General features: G+C 33.5%; 1 protein-coding gene across 1 annotated transcript in view; it reads left to right on the top strand.

Annotated features, from left to right (window-relative positions):
* The window catches only part of LOC148271627 (uncharacterized), a gene marked incomplete at its 3' end in the record, with an annotated part of 31,622 nt that extends 7,708 nt beyond the window's left edge, over window positions 1-23,914 (top strand). The window contains exon 2 of the mRNA XM_088241136.1: window positions 23,574-23,914. Coding sequence (XP_088097262.1) covers window positions 23,702-23,914 — 213 coding nt within the window. The remainder of the gene's footprint in view (window positions 1-23,573) is intronic.
* Window positions 23,915-24,953: the final 1,039 nt, after the last annotated feature.

The raw sequence follows: 24,953 nt of genomic DNA, 5'->3' as shown, positions 1-24,953 counted from the left end.
ACCTGCCCAAACCGTTCAGTTTGAGAAAATTACTAGTACATGGACATATTGAATCTTACAATTTTATACAAAAATTAAAAACGAAGATTTACAAAATAAAAATATATAAAAAATTAACACTATACTATGAAAATAAAAAAATAACACTATACTATGAAGAGAGGAGAGGAGTGGAAAGGAAAGAAGAAGGAAAAGGGAACAATTTAAATATTTAGATAGTGACATTTCAATCTTGACTTAAATGTAAATAACAAAGGGGCGTCTCTAACATTAGTGGGTAGATTATTCCACAATCAAGCAGCTACTATTGTGAAAGAGGAGGCTAGAAAATGCGGCCTCCGTGGTGTAGTGGTCAAGACGCTTGACTCACGCACGGAAGGTTCCGGGTTCGATTCCCGATGAGAACACAAAAATTAAAATGTGATTTTTCTCAAGCCTGGGTGCCCTGTGATGTAATTCGCCACCGTAATTAGGCCTCCTGGCCTGTTATGGTGCAAAAAAAAAATACATGCGTTGATTTGTTAACCATTATTTACGAATCAAAATTATTATTTAAAAAAATAAATTATAATTAATTAAAAATAAAAGCGATGGAAGGGTATTAAAAAGGGTTCTCTCGTTACTAGAACGAAGAGATACTCCATGTTGCGAAAGAGGTTGGATGAGCTCTCTCAGATAAACAGGCGAAGTGGGATTATTTAAAATATTGTGAAGAAGTGATAGAATGTGAATGTTTCTTCTGTGCCAGTGTAGTATTAATATGTAATATTAATACGTAGACGCGCCCTATAGAGTAAAATGTTTTTAAAAAGTGGCGACGTTCATAGTTACTGGGTTTGTTAATTTACACCAGGGCTGCATTCGACGATCATGGATATGCTACCAAAAATTGGAGCACACACATTTTCGGGATATAAAAAAGTTTGAATTTTAACATTGACTTCTCTAAAATGTTCTTCATCTCTGTTGTAATATGTTAATATATTTATATTATTTGCACATTTCTCGATAGACCAACATCATAACATTCACCACTGCCGTTAATTTAAAATTATATTACTTATAGTCCTTAAAATATAGCTTGATTAAAATAGCTTTAGTCAGAATAAGTGACGACATAACTTTGTAGTAACGTGAAAGGAGTTATTTGTATTGACACACGAAAAATCATTCGTATCTGGCATGTTAATTTATTTTTTTAATACAATGCTTGACACATAAATCCACATATAAAATCACATTTAAAACTAAAAAAAACTAAAATAAACCTACAATGTTTGAGTATGTTCAAATGCTTGCAGACTGGCTGGGTTTTCTCCCTAGGGAGTTGTTTATATTTAAATTTATTTCAACAGTGAGGGAAAACGTTTTTGAGAAGGAAATATGGAAGTCTAGGCATTTACAGGGCTTATGACTTGTCATTGGCTGGTTTCAGTGTTGGTTTATGTTACACAGTGTGTAAAGTGGCCACTTAAACCAGCCAATGACAGGCCATAAGCCCTGTAAATGCCTAGACTTCCATAGTTCCTTCTCAAAAACGTTTTCCCCATCTGTTGAAATAAATTGAAATAAAATAAACCTAATTATTAACGAAGTTCTTACAAGCTTACATCATTTTGCAAAAACGTTAGAAATGGGAAAAATTGATCAATGTAAATTGATCGAAGAAAAAAAGAATTTATTTGATGTTATTTGTGAAAAAAGTATAAATGTCTTACTTTTTGGTGAATAATTGTGTTAAACACACTACTAGGCTTGTTTTTTTCGTTTTTTATATCAATTTTTGAAAACAGAGTTTCATGATGCATAAAATAACTGATAAAATCGATTTGATCAGTGATCAGTAATTTCCCATCACTAATGAAATTAGTTTGACAGCTGTCATTCTAATCGAGCTTTATTTTAAGGACTATAGTTAACATATTACAACAGGGATGAATAACATTTAAGAGAAGGTAATATAGAAGTCCAGGCATCTACAGGGCTTATGACCTGTCAATGGCCGGTTTAAGTGTCCACTTTACACACTGTGTAACATTCACTACTCTGCCTATATTTGAACATCTATATTATTCAAAATATTGTTGATAAATCCACCTGGTCCATGAAGAAGTATAGAAATTGAAAGAATATCATTTTCAGGCGTTGCCTAGTATGTAGGTGAAATAATTTAGTTCGATGAATCTTACCCGCATAAATTAAGATTTCAGCTCTTTAACTTCACAAACATCAACAGATGAAAGAATTGAAGGAATATAGATGTTCAAATATGGGCAGAATGGTGAATGTTACACAGTGTGTAAAGTGGCCACTTAAACCAGCCATTGACAGGTTATAAGCCCTGTAGATGCCTGGACTTCTATATTACCTTCTCTTAAATGTTATTCATCTCACTTGTAAAATGTTAATATAAACAGCTCCCCAGGGAGTCGAATCTAGTCCTTGTCTACAAAAATTTTAACAAACTCATAATATTGTTGGCTATAGTTAAAATTAAATTGGAACACTCGTCATTCAAAGACGAAGAATGGCGAGCGTTTCACACGAAGAAAGTTTGACTTGATTGTCAACGTCGAGTGCTTTGGGGCACTGGGGTGGTTCAAGAATACTATCACAGCCAGTCGCGTGCACAGAGTTTTCAACTAGGGTAGGCGGTAGAAAAAAGTACGTTTCATATAGTATAAGTACCTAATCAATCTTACCAATCAGTTTCCTTCGCTAGTCACATTATTTTGAATCACTATGCTGTAGGTAGTTAATATTGAAATTACCTAAGCTACATCAAATATCCAAATAAATGATAAAAATGATATGTTTCTTATTTTTAATGTAATTTATATAATATATTGCTACGAAATCCTTCTTTTAAATATTTTATATTTTCATTTATTACGGTTGCTACACTCGAAATTAAATCATTTTGGGCTCTATTTGATATTCTCGTAAATGCACTACTAGATAATTACAAGTGATTTTCCAAGATACCGACATATTTAGCTAGCAAATCAATAAGTTCCAAAAAATTACCTTTTTTTTTTTTTTTTTGAATAAACGCCAAACAAAAATACTCTCGATTGTATAATTATAACGGAAAACAATTTGAGGTTATTTATTCGCCATGACTTTATAAAACAATGTACCTACCAACGTTCAAAAAGTACTGCCTACTAGCTTACACACACACGCGTAATTACAACTGAAATAAAACCCACATATAAACATTTTGTTCCCGCATCGCGTTATGTTCATATGGAAGAAAAAGGCATTTATAGTTCGTGCTTCTCCCGACCCAGGCCGATAGCGGCGCGCTGATCGGTATTTATTTTATTTTATTAGGGAAATCAACAGTTCTACATACATATTTTTAGTAAACAAACAGATATAGTGTATAAACTCAGAACTAATAACAGATTTCCACATAGTATACAAAGTTAGTAAAGAAAATATAGTACATATCAAATAAATACATATAAAAATGTTATTTTCATGTACTCAATAATCAAAGATTTTTTAAATATTAATTTTAAGAACATTAAGTTACTGTAAATTAGGCGGGATAAGGACAAAAATGCTTGAAGAGAGGATAAGGAGGGGAGGGGAGATGTACATATTTATTATTATAATGTCTACTAAGTTACATAATACATTTTTAGTGTAAACTTTAAATCTGACAGAGTGATGTTTGTGTAATCTACGAGTATATATTTTTAAATTTTGTATTGTACATTGAAAAAGTCCTACGAAAAAAAGCATTTTTAACATACGACGTTTTACTTATTGGTACATGAAATAATATATTACTCAACCGAATTATCTCTGGCGCGTTTTTAAAATTTTAAAAATAGTTACAAATATTGTTGATGTTATTTTTATGAAATTCTAGTAGGGTAGGCACTGCTTATGTGTCTTTATGGAACGCACGCCACTGATCACAGCCGCTATAGTGACTCATACTACTCCGAGGATCCTTCTCTCAAATGCTGCAACGGATCCTTCGATGTACTTTGTCAGCACCGTTTCCGAAGCACGCGTGAGGACTGTCTCGATAGCGCTTTATAGGGTATCGTTTTGATCTTGATCATGACAACACAATATTTGTTTAACGCGCCTTGGCTAGTACTTAGGGGGATAACGTGTCTGTTTATTCGTCAGTGGCTACAGCCTTGTGAGGAGTGTGAAGGAGTGTTTGACCAGAATTGTAATCAGGTGTTGAATAATGCGCCGTTTCTTAGTAAATACTACTAAACTCATTCAAACAGGAAGCGTGGGTTGGCATTCTGTGCAACAGAAACAGGCCGAAGACCGATTCGCCGTATATGTACACGGGACCGCACGCGTACGGTTTGAATCGAAATACGTCACATCAAACTGCTCATTTATCGATTAATTTGCTTATTTCTTTTGAGAAAACAGCAGCCATTTTTTTTAAACAATATTTTGAGTTTGTCTAAATTTTTGTAGATTCCGTCTATATTAACATTTATTTATATATTTTTTATTTATATATACGCCCAATGGCATTTTTATGGACACATTTATACATAGAAAATTATTATAACAAAATTAGAAAGACTCAATGGTTTATAGTAGACTTTGTGGGAGTGGAAGCGGAAGAGAGGTGTTTATAATTGAATTTGATTCAGTGATCGTTTGAAAGAAGATAACTTGTTATCAAAGAAATCAAGACTGGTATGTTTGTTGGCAGTCCTAAGAATTCTGGGCATAGGGGAATGAAAACCATAGTTAGTTCTTTGGTTACCGGTATGAATGGTATGGTTCCTTCAATTATTTCATCTATTGATGTTTGTGAAGTTAAAGAGCTGAAACCTTTATTTATGCGGGTGAGATTCATCTAATTGAATTATTTCACCTACATAATAGTCGACGCCTGAAAATGTTATTTTTTCAATTTCCATACTTCTTCATGGACCAGGTGGATTTATCAACAATATTTTGAATAATATAGATGTTCAAATATAGGCAGAATGGTGAATGTTACACAGTGTGTAAAGTGGCCACTTAAACCAGTTTTTCGAAGATCGCGGTACAAGGCTTGTGTTTGATTTTCGTGTGTAATAAACCAAAAATTGCAAGTAACTTAAATTATTTTATTTATTTATTCCTTGAGGTTAAATCCGTTAAATTCATACTAACAAATAGCTACTATCTAGTAGAGTATAATAAAATAGCTCTAGAATACCATTTTAAAGACGTAAATTACCGAATATAAAATAAACTTAAACTTACCGGGTTGTGGGCCTCGATTATGATGGGAAGATAAAGACGTCATACCCTCCACCTTGACGGTATACTTGAAGATAAAATCTCTCTAGCGATTACGAAGATACACTACCGACTCCCACCTTTAAGTTTTTGGTAGGTACATCGATATGAAACAAGGCGTAGCGTACGTCACAGTACACATATCTACGCTCTAAAATGACATAGCTTCAGTATGACGTCATAGTTGAAGATAACATTCTTTACGAAGATACAAATTTTTGTAGATAATGACTGGATTCAACTCCCTGGGGAGCTGTTTATATCAAATATTACAACAGAGATGAAGAACATTTAAGAATTTAAAAAAATAAAATATATTGTAATATTCAAACCCTATAAATTGTATACATGAACAATGTCCGATAATAAATAAATAAATCATTGAAATTCTTAAGCGTAAACTTCGATACGTGACAAGGAGCTGAGTCCTGTTGAAATACACGGCGGACTTATCTCTACTCGATTTTCTTATTTAGAAATTTGACTTGAGAGTAGCCATCGAGCTGAAAACAATTGTGTATTGTTAGTAGAGTAATCATTATACTTTAAATACTGCTAACCGCTCCCGCCTTGGTTCGTTTTAATGAAACCACAGTATACCTACTCACGTGTATAGAAGGCCACAAGCCACCAGCCAGTCTTATGACTTATGACGGTATGTCCAAACATCTCGTTTCGGACGTCTTCGTTTCCTGCCGAACCGTTTGCTGTTTTCACACGACCGAAAAAACCCACACTGCACGGTACAATAAAATAGGAAAATATAACATTCGTTGTCGAATACCGATAAAAATATACGAAATGGATTTATAATAATTAATTGTATTTTAAAGTAGCCAGATATTAAAATGCACGCAACGATCCATGGAAAGACAGATGCTCGGTGCATGGTGCTTGAGGTGATTTTCACAAAAATGGCGCTTTATAAATTATCTAACTATATATATATATATATATATATGTCTAAGAGACAGAGTAAGAAATAAAGAAATAAGGCGCCCAACCGGACCAGAGACGAAATGATGGCAGGTGGACACCCAGAATAATAAAGTGGAGACCAGGGGCAAATGAAAGAAGTGTTGGAAGGCCACAGAAAAGATGGGTCGACGACATTGCCTCTATTGCGATGATGAAAGTGGGTGATAGGAAGGAATGTAGACGTTTGGAAGAGGCCTTTATCCAGCAGTGGAGAGAATAATGCTGAAAAAGAAGAAGAAGATACAATTGTATTTTTAAAATCAATATCGGTGTTGTAGAGACATGTTTTCATATGCAACTTTGAAAAAGAAATTATAAAAAAATAAGTAACTACAAAAACGCGACATGTTTGGCATTGATAGTTGCGACGTCAAGATTCGTGACGATGTTCTATAAAAAAATTAACGGTTTCGAAAAAAGTTGAAAATAAACATGAATCGTGACGTATTAGGGGCGTGGCCAATGCAACGACCGTTTTTGCGGGAATTCAAAATTACAAATTAAAAAATATTTTTTATGCTACTAATAATTAGCAAAAAATGTTTACTTACTGGACAGTATTTCATAGACCTTTATTACTTTAAAAATGTAAAAAAAACGAGATATTTTTCCCTATTGCGCCGCTAGGCGCAGCTGACGTTTATTTTTTTATTTTTTTTGTTTATTCAGAAAAACCACAGCAATACAAAAAAATATACACAACATAATAAAAAGATCATAAAACAAAGCCAAATCAGTTTTTCACATAAATACAATTAAAAAAATCCAGTTCAGTTAGATATTAATACATAGAAGTGCATGTGTGCGAGTTCTTGTGTGTGAGGATGCGTGGGTAAGTGAGTGGAGTGTGGTTTTGGTAGGTATGTGAATATGTGTGTGAGTGTATATGGGTGTGAGGGTGGTTTATGGACAGAGTGAGTGTGTTTGATATGAGAGAATCGAAACATCTTAAATTTATAATGTAAAAAAATTTTTTTTTTCATAAAGAAACATAATTTTTTCCTTATAATAGTTTTTTAATTCTTGTTTTAAAAGTGAGTTTACTGCACTTAAATATATCTATGTTTTTGAAAAATACATTAAAATTACGCGCCAAGCGAATATATATAATATATACAATAACGTTTATATTTCAATACTAATCACTCATGAACAAATATTTATCAATTATAAATTACAAAAACCTTTTTACAATGTTGATTCGAAAGGTTTTTACACGCTTTCATGACACAAGTAGACATTTTAGTTCTGACGATAAACGTTGTGCCTGGATGGCGGTCGAAGAACGACTAAATACGCATTGGGCATGAGTTAACTGTCGTCATTTTTGAGGGCCCAGTAGCTCAATCACAAATAACTATCGACGTGCTTAAAAACATGCTAAGCATTTGAGCGATCACATTGCACAATAATGAACATGCTTAAGTTATCGCAGTCATAAGTCAACGCGTGTGTAATCTCTAAGTCAACGCTCGTGTCGGTTTGTTTTTTGTTTCTTATTTCCTCGTAAATAAATACAGTTCATTGGCGAAAAATCGGCGTTCACTATAAAAAATATTACAATATATTGCATTTGCAAAATAGTAAAGAGTATCTAATACAAAAAAGTGAAAATTAAATAACAATTACTATGGCGACTTCTTTTCTTGACATTTGGCTCGCTAACTGCCGGCTAAATGCAATAAATAGCATGATAAATGATAAATAAATAAATAAAGATAGCAGTTTTACAACATTTTCCATATTTACACCGGTGAAATTCAAATATGTGATTGCGCAGCAGGATTATACGTCGCGAGACGTGAATATGTTGACATTTCATATTAGGTGTTCACGGATGTTGCATTGTGATCGCGAATACGATAAACAGCCGTGCTGAGAAATTGTTATCACGTCGCTTACTAGCACGTTGATTTGTGATTGAGCTACTGGGCCGCGATTATGAACTTATATTATCTCTATCGGTATATACTGAAACGGTATAAACTAATATAAATATTAATGTACGAAGGTGTGTTTATTTGTGTGCAAATTCAAAGTATCTTCGTCGGTAACCGGTAATCGAACATGTTAAGAAATAAAATTCAAAACATTTTCTGTTTTTCATACCGAAAACTTAATTTTACTTTGTAGATAAAATTGAAGATAATTTTTTACTTCCCATCAAAATACGTACCCTGGGCATGGCTGTGTCAACACTAAATTTACCGTGCCGTGTGGATTTGGACGTTACGATACGTGTGGAATGGACGTTGAGAAGTTATTAGGCATTGCTCAACATGACGTCACTCCTCCCCCACCAGCTTTTTTACCTTAGTGATGGAATAATAATTATTAGCATTCACGGCGTGAATTCTCTGAGTTTTTAAACGCATTCGCAATTTTTTCATTAAATTAAATTTCTAAATGTAAGTGTGTGCAAGTGTGTGAGCAATGATGAAATTCTTGTTATTATTTTATTTTTTAATAGAAATTAAACCAAGCTCTACGTGTTTTTATTTTCAATATTTGTATATCGTATTATCAGCGCTATGATTTTTCAAAGTTTTGTATTTCTGAAATTACTCCGCGTGTGACGGTCTCAAGTTTTGTTCTGCTTCTTCTTGGTCAGTTCTGCCGATTGGTCCGTTGATGAAACCGGAAATCCTTCATAACTCTCTTATAATTGGTTCATTCATATGAACTAGTGACGTCGTTTAATAACTTTGTTTTTATTTTTTTAAAAAAATTTTGCAAATTTTCAAGAAACTTTGCTTAGTGCTCTAATTTTTACAGAACATAACATAACATTTTTTTTCCATTTTCCCATAAGGCTAAACTTCTTAATTGCAAAAACAAAACTGATTATTTATATTTTTAATATGTAGCATTTGAAATGTGTGGATTCATAGTAAAGTAAGTAATAAGTTAATTTTCTCATTACAAAATGTAAGATATCAAAATTCGCTCATTACAAAATGTGAGATATCTAAATTAGCTCATTACAAAATGGGAGATACCTAAATTAGCTCATTACAAAATGGAAGATACCTAAATTAGCTCATTACAAAATGGGAGATATTTAAATTAGCTCATTATAAAATGGGAGATATCTAAATTAGCTCATTACAAAACGGGAGATATTCAAATTATCTTATAACAATATGGGAGATACCTAAATTAGCTCATTACAAAATGGGAGTTTCTCACTTATTCTCGGTCAGTTCTGCCGATTGGTCAGTTGACGGTAAGCAAACCGAAAATCTTTCACAGCTCTTTTATCATCGGTTGATTTAAATGAACTAGTGACGTCGTTCATAGAAGTTCGTTTTTATTTATATGTTTTTCGTAAATCTTCAAGAAATTTTGCCATACAATTTAATGCTCTAATTTTTACCGTGCGCAAGAAAACATTTTTGTGTCCAATTTCCCGTAGAGCTGAAGTTCCTCACTATAGCAATAAGTCTGCTACGTCCAGTTCCCATTTTTTTTTAAATGAAGAAATTACGCAGACAGGGTTGACTAAAAAAGGGAAAAAAGTTATGCGAAATATGTTCTATGCTATTTCAATTAGCATGCTAATAAAATAAAACAGTTAACTCCCCACCTGTGTATTACGACCGTCTTATACGGCCCAGAAAGCCGATTAGATTTTGGCAAAAAATATTTTGTTATGTAAAACACGAATTATTTGAAATTTTTGCGCTTGTGAGAATACCAAGTTATCTTTACCTAAGTAAAGAAGTATTACTATTACCTGGGCCGCGATTATGAACGGCTATCTTCATCGGTATTTACTGAGACGGTATAAACTAATATTGATATTTACGTACGCTATAGTGTATATTTGTATGAAAATTTAAAATATTTTCGTCAGTAACCGGTAATTGAACATGTTTAGAAAAAATGTAAACATATTCTATTTTTCACACAGAAAACTAAATTTTACTTTGTAGGTAAAATTGAAGATAAATTTTATCTTCCTATCGTAATCGAGGTCCTGATTGTGCAGAGGGACCATTTAAGGTTTCTTACTGATTTCATTTTTGTAGCTAATCCGCTACCGGCATCGTTTTGTGGTTCTTATTTTAATTTTTAAAAATAAATTTTCCGAAAGTGTGAGATGTGTTTCCGGAACAAAACGTAGCCAGTGTCATTTCCCGACTTTCCAAAAGTCTCTGTGCACTTTTTAACATTTAGAATTTTCCAAGTGAAACGATGTATTTTTGGGATCAAAAGTAGCCTGTACCGATTGCCGGGCCTCTAACTAACAATATGGAAAAGAAGATAGTATAAAATCACCGAACTCATAAAAACACGTCTTACCATAGCGGCTGCCAGAGACAAAGTAAACAATAAATATAGCTGAATTTTAGCATACTTCAGGGGCATGTATACCGGTATGCATGTATATCTCTTCGGATATCAACATCTTTCATATTGGTGAAAAAAAGTTCAGAGAGGATGGCATCCTTTTTCTATAATTGCTGGGTATTTTTATTGTACCATCTATGTATATTTAAATTTTAGTATTAATTTTTTCGTGTTATGTATGCTTTGAAATATTTGTAATGTACATAAACGTTTATAAAATACATACATTGAAATTGAAAAATACCAACATAATAAAAAAAACTTGACAATCGGGCTCTCCGAACCCGCGAAATTAAAAATTCCCGCTATTTTCTGAATACGCGTCGTATGTATTTTTTTGTCATATTTATGTTCAATATAATATGTTAAATGCAATTTATTCCGTTTCTGTAAAAATAAATTAATATCCCTCTTTTTTTGAAACGTGAACTTGTATTTTTTGTAATCTTCAAATGGACATTCCCGTCATTACAGATCTTCACAGGTCGCAGTGACGTCAGGAGCTTGAATAGCATTGACCTCCACCTCTAAGAATAAGAATAAGAAAGTCCAAAGCTTTGCAGACAGGCTGAATTTCCTCCCTAGGGAGGTTTTTAGATCTAAATTTGTTGCAACAGAGGGAAAACATTTTGGAAAAAGGAATATGAATGGAAGTCTGGCCCTGTAAATGTCTAGACTTCCTACTTCCTTCTCAAAAATGTTTTCCCTCTTCGTCGCAACAAATTTACGTATAACTTATTAACGTAAACATGTGCAAACATTAGAAAAAAAATCTAGAACATCGCAGTTGCGAGGTAAAACCCGCAAAGAAAAAGGTGGTTTGATATTCTTGCACAAATGAATATCTAACTGTATAGATTCCCATGATATTCTTGCTCAGATAACGAACTCCGAAGTCTTAAGTCGAGCTAGAACGAACAGAGAACTCTTAACCGCCATAAAAGTTCGTAAAATTTTATATCTGGGGCATATAATGCGTAGAGAAAAGTACCACTTGCTTCATTTAGTTTTGAAAGGCAAGATTGGGGGTCACAGAGGGGCTGGAAGAAGACAGATGTCCTGGCTGCGAAATATACGAGACGACTGGGTTCAGGACTGTGGAGCAGATTTTCCGGGCAGCACAGGACAGGGAGATTTTCGCCAGAGTGATTGCTAACGTTGGGAATTTTTTTTTTTCTTCTTTATATGGGAGTTGCTTTATAATATACCTTGCTTATAATATACAAGGTTGATATGTAAAAAAGGTGGATTTTTCTGCAATTAAATTTCTTTAAATTTATCTAAACTGTTAGGCTCAGGATGGATATACTAATGTGGACCAATCGGGAACTTTTCAGCATTTGCTCATGCCAACGTTGGGGATATCTGACAGGGCACTAAGAGAAGAAGATAAAACTTAATGTACATCGCCGTAACTTGCGTACCAATCCTGTCATTGCTGTGGGCAATTATAAAACTAACATCGGATTCTTTTCCCCTCTGCCAAGGATCCTCAGAACAGTGAACGAAATCTCACTAAACGGTACTGTCGATGTGTTGCTACAGCAAGGGAAGGCATTTAAGAAGCAAGCGGTGTTGTTTCTCTTAACTCGTGATGTAACACTTGCCATTTCCGCCTAGATTATGCTATATACATACCTTTTGTTAATTATACACTTTATCAATTTAAGTAGATTTTAAGAATGTTTAGATTGAGTGTTACTTAATTAAGTATTACTCATTTAGCCTCGATTAATAACATAAGCCTCAATTGATAATTAGTAATATTTAGCCTATTTTTGAAAATATATAAAACAAACACCATATTTCACACAAGTTGAATCACGCGCTAAACACATTCTTGTCACAATTTGTCGTCCTGTCAAGAAATAGTATTATGTATTGTGTTGTGTACGTAATCGGTGCTGTGTTAGGTTTATGTTTTTTTGTAATAACACTGTAATTATACCGATATAGCACTGTGTGCACAACATCAAACTTAAATAAAATAAAAATTAGTGCCAATCTATTAGGGCTTACTTAAGCCTGTTGATTAGCTATAAAAAAATTTGAAAAAGAAGACGATCACATTTTCGACTGATTTCTTGTCAGTCTTCTGACTCGTGTGACGCGGCATTTGGAAATTCACGACGTCATCGCTTCCCCTCCCACTTTCAGTTCACACAGTCAACAATCAACAAATTATAAAACTAGTTTGCGGTTGGAATTCGCGCGTGTAAACAAGTGACGGCGAAGCGTAGCTGGTTCCGCGTTCCGCGTGCGCAGCATGCAGGAATCCACGTTCCCTCTCGTCTTCCTCGCCGTAGTCAGCCAACTGAACTTGGAACAGGAGAGGAAGACGAAAAGGAGCAAGCTCCTGTCTGCGACCAATCGCGGCTCCAAGCCGAAATCGCAGCCCAAGAAGCCTATGCCGTTCGCGGTGAAGCGAAGGTTTTAACTCTCGGTGAGATGGACCATAATAATTGTGTAGTGAAAAAATCAGTGTGTCATTATAAAGCCGTAATAATTATCTTATTCTTCTTCCAGGGCCGCGATTACAAAAGCTATCTCAATCGGTACATATTTATTTATTTATACAGGGTTTTCTTTAAACCCTGTCACATCCAAAACCACGATGATCAGTAAGGGTAAGAAGACATATTAGCATATTAAAAAAAATATTTAGAACAAAGAAAATTTAAAAAAATAAAATATTAAACAAAACAAATGGTTGCTTACTTCTGCAGAAGAGAAGCGAGGGGAGCGCGGCCGCGCGTTTTTGGCGTATCAGACTTCTCCTCCCCACCTCCTTGTTTCTCTCTTGTTGAAGTCATAAACCATTTGCTTTTTCTGATATTATATATTTTTAAATTTTATTCGTTCTAAAAAATTATTTTCATGTGCCAATATGTCTTCTTGCTAATACTGACTATCGTGGTTTCGGATGTGACAGGGTGTAATGAACACCCCGTATATACGCCCAATGGGCATTTTTAAGGATATATTTACACCGAAAATTATTATAAAAGAAAGTGGAAGGACACAGTGGTATATAGTAGACTCGGTGGGAGCGGAAGCGGGAGAGAGGTGTTTACAATTGAATTTGATTCAGTGATCGTTTGAAAGAAGACAACTTGTTATCAAAGAAATCAAGACTGGTATGTTTGTTAGCAGACCTAAGAATTCTGGGCATAGGGGAATGAAAACCAAAGTTAGTTCTATGGTATTTGGTATTATGGATATTTAATTTTATTGAGCTCTATAGTTCAGGCGCATCAAAGAGTGAGTTGAGAATTTTAAATAGTATTAGAACGTCGAATTTATTGCGACGGTCTTGAAGAGCAGATATATTTAAGCTAGTTTCTAACTCATTATACGTATATTGGTCTCTGGATAAGCCCAACCTCCAGCCCTTAAAAATCGATGTTGAACTGATTCAATATTCTTGATGTGAACACCATAATATGGAGACCAGATAACAGAGGAATACTCTAGGTGCGGGCGAACTAGGGAACAGAAGAGAGCTTCAAGAGTATTGATATTTTTGAAGTCAGTTGTGCTTCTGTTAATAAATCCAAGGAGTTTGAAGGATTTTTTGATAACATGTTTAATATTTATTTTGAAACAAAAATCATGCCTTTTAGCATGCTTTCCTATTTCGAGATAACTGACACTATCATTAATACTACTCTCGACTCAATGCACAGTAACATAAAGCCAGCTTTCATTGGAGACATCCATCGGTACAGTACTCGATCAAAAAACAATATATATATTGGATCTGTGAAGTCTACGAAGTTTGGTACTAGATCTTTACAATACATAGGTTTCAAGGAATTTAATAAATTGCCACAAAAATTTAAAGTACCTATTTCAAAATATAGAAACAGGACGTGCGAATTGAAGAATTATTTTTTCCAGAAGTACTTTGAATAAATAATGTTAGTTTATAGAGAATGCGCATCTTGAACATATACCTTTTAATATTTCACCGTTTTTGCTTGTATATGTAATTTTTAATACTATTTAAATGTTATTTGTGTTTTTTTCTTTTTATATACTTTTTTTGGCTTGTATACATAATTTCAATTTTTTCAACGTTTTTGATTAAAAAAATTAACCTGTATTGGGTGTGCGCATATTTTGTTAATTAAAAAAAATGATTTTATTTTGTACTAGTTCAGTATGTATATATACATCCATGTAATTTTTAAACTTTTTCAATTTTCTTTCCCAGATTGCATAATGTAAACATTATTTTGAATTTATTTCCATGCCTAGTATTCTGTTTATTCTGTTATTTTCAAGTATTTTTCATACCCTTTTCAATTTGTAGTATATCATAATTTTAATTTTTCTGCTTTTGTTAAATAATATTATAGTTTAAAATTTAAAAACGTCTCTAAAAAAAATATTATCTGTATGTCCCTAAATGAGTTTTTTTTTAAAAAAAACTCCTTGGGAATATTGTATATAATTATGTATAATATGTTTTCAATATAATAAAAAAAAAAATATATGAATTGCAAAAGAAAGTTTAGTGTCAAGTAAACATAAATCTAAATCTCGTATTCTAGACACAGATGATAACATTTCATCGTTCAGAGAGTAGTCGTATATGATAGGATTTTCCAGAGGAAAAACTCTCATAACCTTGCACTTACTTAAGTTGAGATGTAGATTATTGGATGAGCACCAGGTGCTAAAAGATAGTAAATCAGATTGTTATAGTGAGCAGTCGGAAGGGCTGTCAATATATTTGAGAATCTTAGTGTCGTCAGCAAACAGCCAAATTGATGAAGGAAATCATTTTTCGGTATAAACTAAGATCGATATTTATGAACGAAAATGTCTTTATTTATATGGAAATTCAAAGTATCTTCGTCGATCACCTGTAATTAAACATGTTTAGAAAAGAAAATAGTATCCGTATTCTATTTTTCAAATAGAATCTAAATTTTAAAATTGTCGATCTTCTTTCTTCTTTCTGTGCCATATCAGGTCTCCCCGACGTTGGCGATCACTCTAGAGTAGGCATTCCGGTCCTGCGCCAACTGGAACAGCGCCTCAACCCCGCGCACTCCCTTCCAGTCGCGGATGTTTCTCAGCCAGGACATCTGTCGCCTTCCAACCCCACGCTTTTCCTCGATCTTTCCCATCATAATAAGCTGTAGAAGCGTGTATTTGCTTCCGCGCATGATATGGCCCAGATATGCGAGTTTTCTCTTTTTTTATTGAGGACAGTAGTTCTTTTTCGGCACTGGCTCGTCTCAACACCTCCACGTTGGTCACTAAATCTGTCCACGGGATTTTCAGCATTCTCCGGTGAAGCCACATTTCAAAAGCCTCTAATCGGTTCATGGAGTTCACCTTGAGAGTCCATGTTTCAACCCCGTAGAGCAGTATTGACCACACATAGCACTTGACCATCCTCTGTCTCAGTTTTAAATTAAGACTATCACTGCAGAAGAATGATTTCATGCCATTGAATGCTGATCGTGCTATTTCTATTCTGCATCTAATTTCCTTATCCGGATCCAGATCAGAAGTGATTTGACTGCCGAGGTATTTAAAGTTAGTCACTCTCTCTATTGTTTGACCATTTATTCGCAAAACAGCATTATTGTGAGGGTTTCGGCTAAACACTATCATCTTTGTTTTGGCCACATTGATGTTCAAGCCCATTACTCTACCAGCTTCGTCAATTTTATTAAGAAGTTCCTGTATACATTTTATCTACAAAGTAAAATTAAGTTTTCTGTATGAAAAATGGGATATGTTTACAATTTTTTTTCTAAACATGTTTAATTGCCGGTTACCGGCGAAGTTGCTTTGAATTTTCATTCAAATATACACACTTATGTAAGGCTGAGACAAGCATTATCAACAAAATCAAGAAAGGAGCTCCGCGCTGGTTTGGACATGTAGAGCGAATGGACAGCGGAAGAACGGCTAAGAATATTTACAATGCGAATGTTGATGGATGCAGATATAGAGGAAGGCCGAGAAATTCATGACATGACCAAATTTAATAAATACTTGAAGATGGACATGTTAAAAGCCGAAATAATCGGCGCGCGTGCATGAGAAGATGTATGAATGTAGAGGAAGCGAGTAGAGTGATGTGGCGTTTTATCCTCTCTGCCTACAGTGCCTACCCTTACGGGGAAACGGCATGATGGTTTGTTTTTTTGTTTGTAGTTAGGTACAATCAGTCCGATGTGCAGTTTTTTTTTTTCGCACAGTATTCGGGAAGGCATCTGCGAGAGAGTGACAGAAAAACTACGTTTAAATACTTATTCATCAAACTTCTCTGCCACGCATATCCTCTAAAGCGGTGGTTCTGAACGTTTTTGAAGTCAGGGAGTACTTTTGATCGTAAGGAAAATTCGCGGTGCACTAAAACTAAAGATTCAAAAAACATACAAAGATAACTTTTATTAAAAATAAAACTGATTATTTTATTACAGACAAGTTAAAAATTACATTAATTTAAAAGATACGTAAAAATATTCATACTCCAATGAAAATTTTTGCGGCGAAAATGATTTAATGTGACACCTGAGCTTTCCGGCTTTTACAAATTTCAGCAATAATAGGTCTAATATTCGATATAGGTACTCTCATTTCTTCATCCAAATTGCTAAGTCTTTCGCGTTTCTTCATTTTAATATTGGTTCATGTCGAAAAAACTAGCTCATACAAATATGAGGTTTAAATTGTAATAAAATTTTCAGTGCCTTTGTGAAGAGAGCTGCGTATTTGTCTTGATCTAAAATCCAAAATTCATCTAGAGGTATTCCTGAGAATTTTATCTTTAGAGTACGATCTGTTAATTGAGTAATTCATCGTTCTTCTTGATACGAAAATTCACAATTCGATGTATCCCTGAAAGTATCAATTGCCGCAAAGGGATTTCGTATCCAGTCATAATTTTCTATATTTATTGAAGGAAAGTAATATTCAATACTTTCTTCCAATAAAGTTAAATGTTCTGTTATAGCTAAAATAATTTTCTTAGCAGTGTTTTTATTTTTCTTATTTTTCTAAAAGTTTTTTTATTTTTTAAATATTTTTTTATTTATTAAAATCTACAGTCATTTACAATAATAAAGTTATTATATAAAAGGTACTTAAAACTAGACTAAAAATGATCTCAAACTTATAATTATCAATGTACGTACTGTGTCATAAATAAATATTCATATTACACAAGAATAGAATTTGGAAAACCATAAATAAAATATTTGTACATATTTACCATTGTAAATTTAAAATAAAATGAAAAAATAATATTGATTTTATTCACCACTACTTCCCCACGGTGGCAATGCCTGCACACTGTCGCTGATTTCCCTTTTGAATTTATTATTATTCAAGTTTTTTTTATTTTTTTTATTATATTGAAAACATATTATACATAATTATATACAATATTCCCAAGGAGTTTTTTAAAAAAAAACTCATTTAGGGACATACAGATAATAATTTTTTTAGAGACGTTTTTAAATTTTAAACTAAAATATTATTTAACAAAAGCAGAAAAATTAAAATTATGATATACTACAAATTAAAAAGGGTATGAAAAATACTTGAAAATAACAGAATAAACAGAATACTAGGCATGGAAATAAATTCAAAATAATGTTTACATTATGCAATCTGGGAAAGAAAATTGAAAAAGTTTAAAAATTACATGGATGTATATATACATACTGAACTAGTACAAAATAAAATCTTTTTTTTTAATTAACAAAATATGCGCACACCCAATACAGGTTAATTTTTTTTATCAAAAACGTTGAAAAAATTTAAATTATGTATACAAGCCAAAAAAAGTATATAAAAAGAAAAAAACACAAATAACATTTAAATAGTATTAAAAATTACATATACAAGCAAAAACGGTGAAATATTAAAAGGTATATGTTCAAGAATGCGCATTCTCTATAAACTAACATTATTTATTCAAAGTACTTCTGGAAAAAATAATTCTTCAATTCGCACGTCCTGTTTCTATATTTTGAAATAGGTACTTTAAATTTTTGTGGCAATTTATTAAATTCCTTGAAACCTATGTATTGTAAAGATCTAGTACCAAACTTCGTAGACTTCACAGATCCAATATATATATTGTTTTTTGATCGAGTACTGTACCGATGGATGTCTCCAATGAAAGCTGGCTTTATGTTACTGTGCATTGAGTCGAGAGTAGTATTAATGATAGTGTCAGTTATCTCGAAATAGGAAGGCATGCTAAAAGGCATGATTTTTGTTTCAAAATAAATGTCCCTTACATGAGTATCATACGGTAGGTGAAACACATTTCTGATCGCTCTATTCTGAATAATCTGCACCTCAGAAATTTTGCTCTTAGTTGCAAAACCCCAAACACAGCATAGGTATGATAAATGCGAATGGACCATAGAAAAATAGATTGCTCGAAGCAGCGAAACTGGAAGCATTCTCTGAAATCTGTACAGTATTCCAGCTACAGGGACAATCTTTCCTTTCACGCGCTCAACATGTTCATTCCAAGTAAGCTGCGAGTCCACTAACAGTCCCAAGTACTTAGTGCTATTTTTTTTCTCCAGACGATCAACACCAATAAAGACATCAATAGATTCATTACTCTTGTTTCCAAATAGAAGGTAGTGAGTCTTTTTTGCATTCAAGCTCAATTTATTTAAACGCAGCCATTCCGCCAGATGTAAAACGTCACTTTCAACCATCTTCTGTAAATCTTGTTTGTTTTTAGTGTGATATAAAATAGTCGTATCATCTGCATAAAGCTGTATTCCTCCTTTGATGCCCCATTTTGTCACATCGTTGATGTATATAAGAAATAGCAACGGACCGAGTATAGACCCTTGAGGTACCCCACAGGTGATTTTACCAGAATTGCTAAACTTACCTCCAACTTCTACCAAAGATGATCTGTTTGAAAGATAGTCTTTAAAAATTTCTAAACGTATTCCAGTTACACCAATATACTGAAGTTTTTCGATCAAAATGCTGTGGTCCACAGTGTCAAAAGCCTTTTTTAGGTCTATGAAAACACCAGCAGTATAATCACCTTGGTCTAAATGTTTCTGTATCGTAGAAATAAAGTCAAAGGATGCGTTTTTTGTACTTGAATTCTTCCTGAAGCCATATTGTAATGGAGTCAGTAAATTACAGTCATTTAAGTTGAAGATATCACTCGCTAATGCTCCAGAAATATTATTATATAAGTTGCATATTCTATAAATTCACGAATGTTTTGCTGCATTAGTGTTTACATCGGTGAAGTAAAATAATTTGGTGTGACGGGTACGTTTAAAAGGTACATGGAAATTAATTAAACTTAGTAAATTGGGGCAGTCAGTAAAGCCATTTAAAGGTTTATTAGAAACATCAAGTCAGCAATCTGTCGTCTATTATCCAAAGAGTTTATTTTAAAATGTACTCTCGCTTCATTATAATGAGCAAGTTCAATGTTTTTTTTTATTTGTCAATAGACTATTAAACTAAGCCAAATTAAGTTTTGTATTTCGGAAATAACTCTGCGTGTGACGTCAGAGGTTCATTTCCGCTTTTTCTTATTCAGTTCTTCCCATTGGTCAAGAAACGACAAGCAGACCGGAAATCTTCCATATCTCTCAGATCATAGGCTGATTCATATGAACCAGTGACGTCATTCAAAGTAGTGCGTTTTTATTAAAATATTTATTATTTTTTCCGTACATTTTCAAGAAACTTTGCCGTACAATTGAATGCTCTAATTTTTACCCCGCGCATGAGAATATTTTTTGTATCCAATTTTCCGTAGGGCTGAAGTTCCTCATTATTGAATTGGTAATTATTTATGTATGATGGACAATTGATTTATTTATTTTGGACTTTTTCTATTTTATATTTGTGATTTTCATAGTAAAGGGACCAGATTAAAGTTTTTCCGAAAGGCTGTCAATTTGTCAGTGGATGTCAATTTTTTTTCTTTTCTTCCTTGAATGCTGGCATTGACGCTATTCAAACAATCAAAACTATCGGCTAAATATGCCATTTTAGCACACCATATATAATTTTGAATACATTGTACAAAATCATCCATACCTTCATTTTGGTCGACATTTAATTTTAGTGTTTATAATTTCACGGAGCACTTGCAACAAGCTCGCGGAGCACCGGTTAAGAACCACTGCTTCAAGCATCCAAACGCACTGAACACTATTTTAAAAATCAACGTATTGCTGATTAAATGAGGCCCAGGGGGCAACATTACTTTGTTGTTCACTGTAGGCTGTATTTTGGTGTTAGTTATATTTTATTCCGTTAGGAACCTACTGCAAACGGTACCTGATGACTAATGACTGAAGTCGTTTAAAAATGGCCTTTTCCGTTTCCTTTATGTGCTCACACACATAACCTCAAAACACGACCATTCAAATTTCAAATGCCATTCGCAAAATGCAGACATTCGTAAACTCCTTTGCAAGATTTTTACCCGAATAGCTATGAAATAAAATAAAAAACGATGGAAGTTTTTCATTTAGAAAAGTTATTATTACTTAGAGCACGGGCCTTACTTATAACCTGGTATAAAGTTACGTCTCGGCATAGTCGAAGAGGAAGTCGGGAAGGGAATTCCATTCATATTCTACTACTATAATGAGGATAGTACTCGTATTCTACCACCATGCCTAGACGTAACTCTATACCAAGTTTATGAGAAGGGCCACTTATGTATTTTGTTCTCTTATTCTAGTTAGGAAATATCTACTTGTTTTACCAATATACATAGATGTCAAGGCATGAGGTACTCTTTAGGGAATACATGAGGAAGTTCAGCTTTACAGGAAATTGGATACAAAAAATGTTTTCTTACGCGCGGTAAAAATTAGAACATTGAACATATTGGAAGATCTGAGAGAAAATTGTTTCTGAAAGTTTAATCTTCTTCTTCTCGGTTAAGATCGATTAATTTGGTATCAGCTAAAAGTTAACTCCTGAGACTTTGAGTTTCAGCTGTCCTTCCCTCTCCTTGGTGGTCTTCGGGGCAGACGGCAAACGGCCGGGATTTCGTGGGCAATGGTATAGGGGATTTTGGAGCTGTCCATTAATGGAATTATTGACGTTATCTCTCCATAATCTATTTACTTTGCACTGGGTATCGCAAATCCGTCTAACTTCTTGACTCTAGATTCTGCCTCTTTTGGGTTTCCCTGCGATTGCCTTTAGTATTTTCATCTCTGACGTTCTGAGCAGTTATTTGGTTTATCTATTTAGTATTTCTAATTAGTTTTTCTACTTGGTTTTTCGTATTTTTTATTTTCTCTCTATCTATCCTCGCCTCTGTTGTATACACCATGATTTGGTCTGACACACGTTTTGTATATCCTAATTATGTTTCCAATAATCATGTGTTCATTGTACCATACGACATTATTTAGGCATCCAAATATTTACTAACTGAGATGGATATGTTCTCATCATTATTCTAACTTGGCATAGGGCAGCATCATCTGCATGGCATGTGATGTTAATGACCTTATCTCCCTTAGTAGATTCACTACTTTTTTTTTATTCTTAAAAGCGTTTTTTTATATATATTTATTCTGCTTGTGTTAGAAAAGATTTTAGGCGTATATATTTTTGTGATATATTTAGTTATAAAGGTGCTAAACTTTCTTTGTTGTTCTCAATATGTGTTATTTTCTAAATTGTAATATTATTTATGTTCCGAATTGAGTTGTTGTAACTTCTGGGAATGTAATTCAACGTATTATACTTGTAAAATGCCTTGTGTTATATGATTTATAAATAAATAATAAAAATATTACAAAAGAGATGAAGAACAGTTAAGAGAAGGTAATTTGTTATTATTTGACGGACTTATGCAGTCCATTCTATATAGATAGACAATTTCTTGTAATAAATACAGGCACCAATAAAATAAAATACAACTAAATAAAATTAAAGCTAGGACAAAAAAAATAAAAATTACTACCCCAAGACAAGATCCGGTTTATCTTGGTGATTTTTTAAATCTATAAAGACTTACACCAAAAAAGTCCAGATCTTGTCTCGAGTTTACAATACGACACAATCGGGACATTGGTGCATGCAAGCCATAGTCTGCGCTGTGCTGATCAAGGAACAGCGCATTATTATTTCGCAACCGGCGGATCGGAACATTGAATGCCACTTGTTCCAGTAACGACAACGATGGTACATCAATTAATCCATTCAGTAAATTAAACATAAATATGGAATCAATGTTATTTCTAGGTTTTTGTAGACTTGATATTTAAGGATGGGGAGTTGAATCCAGTCCGTGTCTACGAAAATTTGGACAAACTCAAAATATTGTTGATTAAATTATACTGCAAAGTTTCTTGAAAATGTATAAAAAAAATAATAAAAAATATTTTAATAAAAACGAAATACTTAAATTTATAATTTAAAATTCCCGCAAAAACGCTCCATTGCATTGGCCACGCCCCTAATACGTCACGATTAAATTAAATTTTAAAACTAGTTAAAAAAACAATTTTTCATCGCTACGATTATTTTACATACTAGGCAACGCCTGAAAACAATTCAGTCAGATGAATATCTTTACAACAATAAAGGTTTTTAGCTCTCTGACTTCACTGAAATCAACAAATGGAAGAATTGAAGAAATATGGATGTTCAAACATAGGCAAAATGGTGAATGTTACACAGTGTGTAAAGTGGCCACTTAAACCAGCCAATGACAGGTCATAAGCCCTGTAAATACCTATACTTCCATATTCCCTTATTTAAGGTGTTCTCCATCCCTGTTGTAATTTGTTTATATTCTAATATGATTTTACGCTCCTTCTGGACTATTCTTAATTACATGCCCTATATCATTAAAATCGTAAAATCCGCTCTAAATGTACATTTCATTTTTGACGTTATTCCCGACTTGCGAAAATACCCCGTTGATGGTACATTACAACATTGTACAAAAGACAATAAAGTAACTTGTCGATTTGATCTACGAAGTGTCAAGACCTGACCCAGTGCGTGTGTTTGTGGCTCGGTGACCCAGCAGTATCGAGACATCAGACAGTCATGTGCGAAGGATAGGCGCCCCAGAATGGAGGGTCGGGTGTCCTACCGGGGCTACGGGGCCCCCAACCAGAGCGGGGAGGCTGCCCGGGCGCTCCAGGCCGGCCTGGCCGCCAGGTCTCCGGAGGGCACGGCAGCCAAGGGGATGCAGATCAAGGGCAAAGAAGACCTCTGGGTGGAGATCCAAGCGAACACGTTCAGAAATTGGGTCAACGAACACGTCAAACCGCTCAACATGAAGGTAATTAATTATTGTTTTATAAATATATTTTATTTGTGTTTTCTTTTTTATTGAATTTTTATTTTTCCTCATATTTATTTATTTATATATCAACGGTTCAAAGAACCTTTAACAGTGAAAGTTTTACAGAAATAATCACAGAAGTGAACAATGGGCAGGCGTCTATAAATAAGGCTTACAGAAATCTGGGCTTTATTATACGCACCACTCAACCATTCAAAACAACCGCATCCCTCAAAATCTTGTATAATGCATACGTTCGCACTAGTTCGCAGTCATCTTGAGTTTGCATCTGTTGTTTGGAATCCTCGAAACACAATTTATATATCACAACTAGATAGAATACATAATAGATTCCTTGAACTTCTGGATCGTAAATCTCTTTCATATTTTGACTAGTATGAAGACTCTTCTTCCTTTCATAGTTTAACTTCCCTTACTAAACGCAAAAGCATTTCTGATCTGTCTTTCCTCTTTAAAATTTTAAACAATTTTATCGATAGTCCATATCTCTTGGAGCGTATTTCAATCAATTGTCCCGTAAAGTCAACACGACACGTTCATTTTTTATAATTCATTGCCCAAAAAAATTGTGTTCAAAACTCGTTTATTTATCGTAGCTGCTCCAAATTTAATTTACTTTGTCCCCATTAAGATATTTTTAATACAAAATTTTGTGACTGAAAAAAAAACTTTTTAAAACACTGTAAATGGTGTAATAAATATATGTTCCTTTAATTATGTTTATTTTATTATATCAAAATTTTGAATTGGTCAACTATATTATAAAAATCCCTCTCCTCCACTCTAATTCCTCATCCCTTAACCTTCTTCAAAGTTCTTTTTTTCTCTCATGTCTTATGTAATATATTATTTTTCTCTTTACTGTGTAACATGTTCTCTCATTATATTTGTGAAAAACTTTAACTGAATGTATGTACTATTTTTTATTCTTAAATAACAACTGTTGTTTTTCCTTAATAAATAAAAATAAAATTACAATGGATAATTTTTATTAGCTAATAAATTAATCTAAAAA

This window comes from Micrasema longulum, unplaced genomic scaffold, assembly GCF_059751315.1.
Source record: "Micrasema longulum isolate JH-2025_06_02 unplaced genomic scaffold, ASM5975131v1 h1tg002760l, whole genome shotgun sequence".
Taxonomy (NCBI): domain Eukaryota; kingdom Metazoa; phylum Arthropoda; class Insecta; order Trichoptera; family Brachycentridae; genus Micrasema; species Micrasema longulum.
This window is presented reverse-complemented; position numbering and strand designations above follow the sequence as displayed.